At 34.9% G+C, this 6,940-nt stretch overlaps 1 protein-coding gene across 1 annotated transcript; it reads right to left on the bottom strand.

The window, feature by feature from the left end:
- Positions 1-1,746: 1,746 nt before the first annotated feature.
- On the bottom strand, positions 1,747-6,138 carry LOC102587014 (TMV resistance protein N-like). The gene is made up of 6 exons (XM_015315043.1): positions 5,621-6,138; positions 4,266-5,361; positions 3,816-4,091; positions 2,870-3,721; positions 2,165-2,783; positions 1,747-1,802 (listed from the first exon to the last, which is right to left on the bottom strand). The coding sequence occupies exons 1-6, from the start codon at positions 6,118-6,120 to the stop codon at positions 1,747-1,749; spliced, it is 3,399 nt and encodes a 1,132-aa protein (XP_015170529.1). The 5' UTR covers positions 6,121-6,138.
- Positions 6,139-6,940: the final 802 nt, after the last annotated feature.

Consider the following 6,940-nt stretch of genomic DNA (forward strand, 5'->3'; position numbering starts at 1 on the left):
GTTTGAAAAGGTTGCAGTGGAAGTTCACATGGTACACGGGTTATTAGTAGACTCTAACATGACGTAGCTCAAGGAACAAATCCGTTAGGTCTGTAGGGCCAAAGCGGAAAACACGTGTTATATACTTGGGTTGTGACAATGGGAGTTTCCAGAGGTAGTCCGCAGTACATTTGGACATTGAATTACCCCTGCTTGTGTTCTGTTTTGGTCTGGACTCTGAAGCTATGTAAGTAGTTACCTTAGCAAAGGAATTCAGTTATCTGAGATTGATGCATTATTAGTGAGTCATTTGACATTCTAGCTTCTATTTGTTTAATTTCTTTCGCGGTCATTCAATTTTGATCATCATATCCGTATGGATTTGTAGCATTTGAGCATGTCTGATGAAAATGCTCCACCTTGTAGGTAAGGGTGGCATGTCTCGTAACGTACGATGATGGTTTAACATTATACAAGTACAGTCAAACCTCGTTATAGAACGTTTCACTGAAAATTTCATGATTGATATAGTATGAGATGTTGCTAACAGTGTTTGTTTCAATTGGCCAGGGAATGTTCACATAAAATCTTGTACAAATGCGTCAAAGCAGCAATAATCTCAAAGCACTTGTAAGAATACTATTTATTACAATATATAGTTTGCTTGTCAACTTTTTGTCAGCTTAAAAAATTATATTTAACCCAAATCAAACATCTATCTTTGTGGGTTGGGAGTATAAGAATGATCCACAACTGCGGGGAAAGATATAACATTACCATGTTGATCTAAATATAACAGATGTACTCCTATCTAGCTTCTTTATTATGCCTCCGTCAGTGCCATCCTCTACTGTTATCTGTTCCCCGCCTTTGATCTTAAGGCCTTTAAAAGGTCTACCATTTGAGAAAGATAAGTAATATACACATGATACTTCTCCCTGACTGTCAGGTATATTATGTAACATTACCATGTTTGTCAAAGTATAACAGATGTACCCCTATCTTCTTTACTCTACCTTTGTCACGGCCCTCCTCGACTGTTATCTTTTCCATGTTTAGTTAAGCAAGATATGTAATATACACATGATACTTCCCCGTGTGATTCGGGATACCTAGTCCAGTAAAAAAAAAAAACTAAAGGCTTTTTATTGGATACAACAATAATGAAGTGTCCAAAATCTGATAAAATCTTAGAGTCGCAAACAAACCAGAGAACCATTCCTAACAACTTATTATTATGTACTGTGGGAATAGTGAAACAGATAGATGCAGCTTCATCACACAAATCAAGACACAATAAGAACATTAATTAATAATGTGATACGAGAGAGAGAAAAATAAAGGGACTAACCTTATGCATTGGATACTTTATAGATGGAATTGATAGAGAATGGACACCAAAGAAGACTTCATTGAATGGATTCTGCAGAGAAGTACAATTAATTAATCATGTCCATCTTCTCTATTGACGGGAGGTAGCTAGTCCAACCCTGTAATCTTGACCAGTTTTTGGCAATTTGAAGTTACTCTAAATTTGATATTGACGGGAGTGTTTGAAGATTCTTACAATCATTCAAACACAAGGACGTCAACAATGGTAACTTTGAAAAATCAAAAGGTAGATCGAGGAAACTATTGCCGCTCAAATCTAAATAACATAAAGTTTTTTTCCTCTCCCAACTTCTACATGTCCACCAAAGTCCAAACACAATTTTAACTTCCAAATACATATTTTTTTCAAATATCACATATAAACATCTGCTTAAACTACTTGAAATTCCCGAGAGATGATGCATATTGCATGGTTCCATCACCTTTTTCATCTGCAAAAAATTGTGCACATTTCACAGAATGAGAACGGGCACTCCCCTAGCACCACATATAAGAGAGTAAGTCCCAAATTATTTATTATACAATTTCTTCTGCTCCAACTTCATTTTTATAGTATTTTTTCAGGAAAAAAGGGAGTAGAAATTAAATATTATGATCATAATGCCAACCAAATATTGATTTTGTGCATTCTATACATGGTGGATCCACCTATAAAAAATGAATACAAACACTTGTAACATTTCTACTTACTGTTATATATACAAATACTTCTAGAATAGACTTTTTTCTTACCTAATGAAAACAAGTAAGAAACCCACTTATTTTCCGGAAAAACATTTTCCAAAAAAAGAACATTTTCCATCGAACACATTTTCCTTGGTACCGAATACACCCTCAGAACTTTGCTCTTTTATCATGGAGGAGTTGATATCCCCTGCTCCAGACCTCACTCGTGGAATTTCACTGTTGTTATTGTTTGGGTTGATATGCCCTGCTGAAAGTCTTTGTGGGTAGGAGGGTGTATAAGAATGATCCACAACTCCCGGCAAAGATGTAACATTACCATGCTGGTCTAAATATAACAGATGTATTCCTATCTTCTTTACTGTACCTTCATCAGTGCCCTCCTCTACTGTTATCTGTTCCCTGCCTTTGATGTTCAGGCCTTTAAAAGGTGTATCATATGAGTAAGAGAAGTAATATACACATGATATTTCTCCCTGACTGTCAGGCTCAGGTATATCAAAATCCAAACTAAACGGAAAAGCTGAAGGCTTTATATGGGCAACAGTAACATCGAAGTATTGATGAAGGGTGAATACATTGCAATGGCAAACAAACCAGACAACCATCCCTAAGAAGTTATACTCATTATTATCTACTGTAGGCATAGTCAAACGCATAGATGGAGCTGTTACTTTATTGCTGCACCAATCTGGAATCTCATTGCTTTCGACATAAACTTGTAACCGCTGCTTCATCAGACAAATTAAGACATTATTAGAACATTAAATAATAAAGTGATTCAAGAGAGAGAGAGAGAGAGAGAGGGACTAACTTCATGCTCTGGATATTTTCTAGATGGAATTGATAGAGCAGGGGCACTAAAGAAGCCTTCATTGAATGGATTCTGCAGACAAGTACAATTAATCATGTCCATCTTCTTTATTGAAGGGAGGTTGTCCAACCCTGTAATCTTGACCAGTTTTTGGCAATTCCTAAGGTCAACAATTTTAAGCTTCTCTAAATTTGATATTGACGGGAGTGTTTGAAGATTCTTACAATCATTCAAATACAAATACATCAACAATGGTAACTTGGAAAAATCAAAGGGTAGATAGAGGAAACTGTTGCCCCTCAAATCTAAATAAAGTAAGTTGGATAATCTCCCAATGTCCCTAGGAATATCATCATCGGATAAACCAAAATATGGAAGGCTTAAATGAAAAATAAACATTGACAAGGATTCTATGCGGCGAACTCTTCTTCGAGAAAAACTCCTTTTGGCCTCTAAATTTCGACCTCCCACTAGCAATTCTTCAAGATTTCTTAGCATTTCAACAGATTCGGGCAGTTGTTTTCTACCCGTATCCCGTGCATAAATATGTCTTAGGCTGTGCATATCTCCAATGTCAACTGGCAGTGTTTGTAAAGATGAGCAGTAACTAATGTCCAAGTATTTAAGGGAATTTAGCTGGCATATGCTGCTCGGAAAATCTGATATCTTTTTGCAACCATTCAATTGAAGATCAGTTAGTCTTTCCAAATTTCCTATTGATGGATGGATCTCCTTTAGACTTGAGCAATTCTCAAGCGACAAAGTTTCAAGACTTCGTGAACCCCTGAAGTTTGGAGTACTTCTGAGGCGTTTGCAATCAGAAAGATTCAGCTCCTTCAAACTTCTACAATACTAAGAAGTAAAAAAATATAATTTCAATTAACATTTTCCTTCACGTAGTTGCAATATAACAGTATACATCAAATTGCAGAATTGAGTAATAAACCTGCAAATTCAAACCAAATTCTTCGATATTGCTCCCTTTCATATTCAGGATTACAAGTTTCTCAGCTGGAAAATTTGATGGCATACATTTTAAAGGACATCCTTTCCAAGACAACCATCTGAGCTCCTTGGACAATAGCTCAAAATCTCCACTAATATGTAAGTCGTCGATTTTAAGCACCCTAAGTTTTATCATTTTCTGAAATGCTTTTGTGCTCAGCTTCACACCCTTTAATGCATGTCGTTCTAACACCAATACTTCTATATTTTCGGAACCCTGTAGTTTAGTAAAAAGAAAAGTACGAGAAATTAGGAAAGAGTGGTTGGCAAACAACTAGAGATAATTTACTAGCCAGAGAAGAATTAAGCACAAATGAATTGAGTTCTTCTGGTGACAACCTAAATTATAAGCAATTGTATAACTAAGATAAAGATAATGAAATTTACTTACTTTATTTCCTTGTAGAACATCATGGACTTCTTGAGGGTTGAACAATCTACTCCGTTTCCCAGAGTCTCGAGGTGATTCCCTGCGAACGATTTCTCTTCCCATATCCCGCACAAGGTCATGTATCACCAAATAAGGCCAATCCCTTTGGAGCAAGTTCCTTTCGACTAAGGTTGAAATTGCACTTTTAGAATAAAAACCACACGCATTTAATGCTTTGGTAACTTCATCCTCATAACACACATGAAAGGCGCATGCGATATCAAGGAAAACACTCTTAGGATTGTCATCAAGTCCATCAAAGCTTATCTGGAGAATCTTTTGAATATCACCATGAGGAATTGCTTTTAGTTTTATGAACTCGTATCTCCATTCTTCTACGGATCTCCCTTGCAAATGTGACCCCAATGTCACAAGAGCTAATGGTAGCCCACCTGAATATTTTATTATGTCTTGTGCCAGCTCAACATATTCTTGTGATGGAGAAAGGCTGTTAAAAGCATGACAACAAAAAAGTTGTTGAGCTTCATTTTTATTTAAAAGTTTGGCCTGGTGTATCTCACTTGTTGTAAGCCCATATAGCAAATGCTTGTCTCGGGTTGTAATAATTATTACACTGCCAGAGCCAAACCAACTTCTTTCTCTTGTTAAGGATTCTAATTGGCTTCTATGATCCACGTCATCAAGAACAATTAGAACCTTCTTTGACCCAAGTCTTGCTTTGATTAGATTGACACCTTCATCAACACTATCAACTTCGAATTCCTTAGTTTTGAGAATTTGACAAAGTAGTTTCTCTTGTAGCTTGACTAGACCCTGTTCTTTAGCTTTTGATCTAGTGTCTGAAAGGAAGCAACAACCACCAAATTGTCGAAATATTCGATTGTAGATAGCTTTCGCCAGAGTTGTTTTTCCAATTCCACCAACGCCACATATACCAACCATGTGAACTTCATGCTCACATCCACTTTGCAGTAACAACTCTATATGTTCGATAGAAGAATCTAATCCAATTGGGTAATGAGCAACATCTAGAGGTGTCTGGTTGACCTCTTGCAAAACTTGTTTTATAATACTTCCAATAAATTTTGATTCATGCCTACAGTTTTTAGCAATAAAAGAAGTTAAAAGTAAAAAAACAAGTAAAACAATACTTTGATATTTGATGAACAAAACAAAATCAACTAACAGGAATCGAGGTAAGAGAATGGAGATTATCTATTACTACTACTACTCCTTCGTCCCAATTTATGTAAACCAACTTCCTTTCTTTGTCCCTCAATATTGTCCACTATTGACTTATAAGCTTAGGCAAACGCTTAAATTCAAAACTCTATAGTTAAATTAAGAAGTCTTACCCATCAGCCATGTTTCGCAAATCCCATCCAGATAAATTCGCAGCTTCAGTAAGTGCAGCTCTCCACTTCTCCACTCTTTGAACTCCAAACAATTGTTCCTTGTGTTTTGCCAAAGCTTCGCCAAAGGACCCAGTTTGTTTTCGCACTTGAGAAGGATCAACATCATAGAAAATAGGCAAAATTACCTGATTTAACCTCTCTCTGCAATCGAGAATTTTGACAAGTTCATCGAGACACCAACTAGACGAAGCATAATTTTTGGAGAAAACAACAATGGCAACCCTAGATTCTTCAATTGCTTTCTCAAGTTCTGTTGAAATGACGTCTCCCTTTCTCAATTCCTCATCATCTATGAAAGTATTAACTCCGACTTGACACAATCGGAAATAAAGATGACCGGTGAAGTTTTTACGGGTATCTTTACCTCTGAAACTGAGAAATACATCATAAGAGAAGTTGGAAGAAGAAGATGATTCTCCTACAACAAATTGAGTATTCATATTTGATGACAATAAATTAAAGAGAATTTTAGTCAACTTTTGTTTTTTTTAATTAAATAGAGATGAGTGAAGCAGCACTTTATATACCCACAAGTAGGTATTGGTTAGTGGTCAAATTCAAAATCAAACCAACTTAATCGGTTTTAAAATTATCAAAACCAAATCAAATCAAATATAATATACATTTATCGGTTTGATGGTTATTAGTTTCGGTTTGATTTGGTTCGGTTATTAACCATACACAAAAATAAAAGAAATAATTCATTCAAAATGTGAAAAAAGTGACAACAATCCATTCAAAACGAAAAATAGTTAGAATGACTTAAATTATTGAACTTTTGATCACTAAATTTACTATTAATAAAACTTTAAAATTCACTATATTGGCCTAGAAGGAAGAGACAATAACATTTTCAGTTCCACAAAGAATTGTCATAGACATTCATATATATGAAATCAATAAGATAAATATTTTTATCTTGGGCATTTTTGCTTTCAATAAGTAAATTATAAAAAAAAAATTAATGAAAATATATGTAAGATCTTTAAAGTTGCTTATAAAAACAATATATTAAGTATGTATATTAATAAAATATATGTATATAATTCATCGGTTCAGTTATTTCTTCGGTTTTTTTGAATAAAACCATAACCAAACCAAATACTATCGGTTTTTAAAAATCTAAAATCAAATCCAAATAAAATCGATTTTATTTTATCGATTTGATTCGATTTTTCAGTTTGGATTGGTTTTATCCAAACCATGAACACCACCCACAAGTAATTGTTTGTTATTTTGGGTCAACTCATTTACAATCCT

This window comes from Solanum tuberosum, unplaced genomic scaffold (genome assembly GCF_000226075.1).
Source record: "Solanum tuberosum cultivar DM 1-3 516 R44 unplaced genomic scaffold, SolTub_3.0 scf00339, whole genome shotgun sequence".
Classification (NCBI taxonomy): Eukaryota; Viridiplantae; Streptophyta; class Magnoliopsida; order Solanales; family Solanaceae; genus Solanum; species Solanum tuberosum.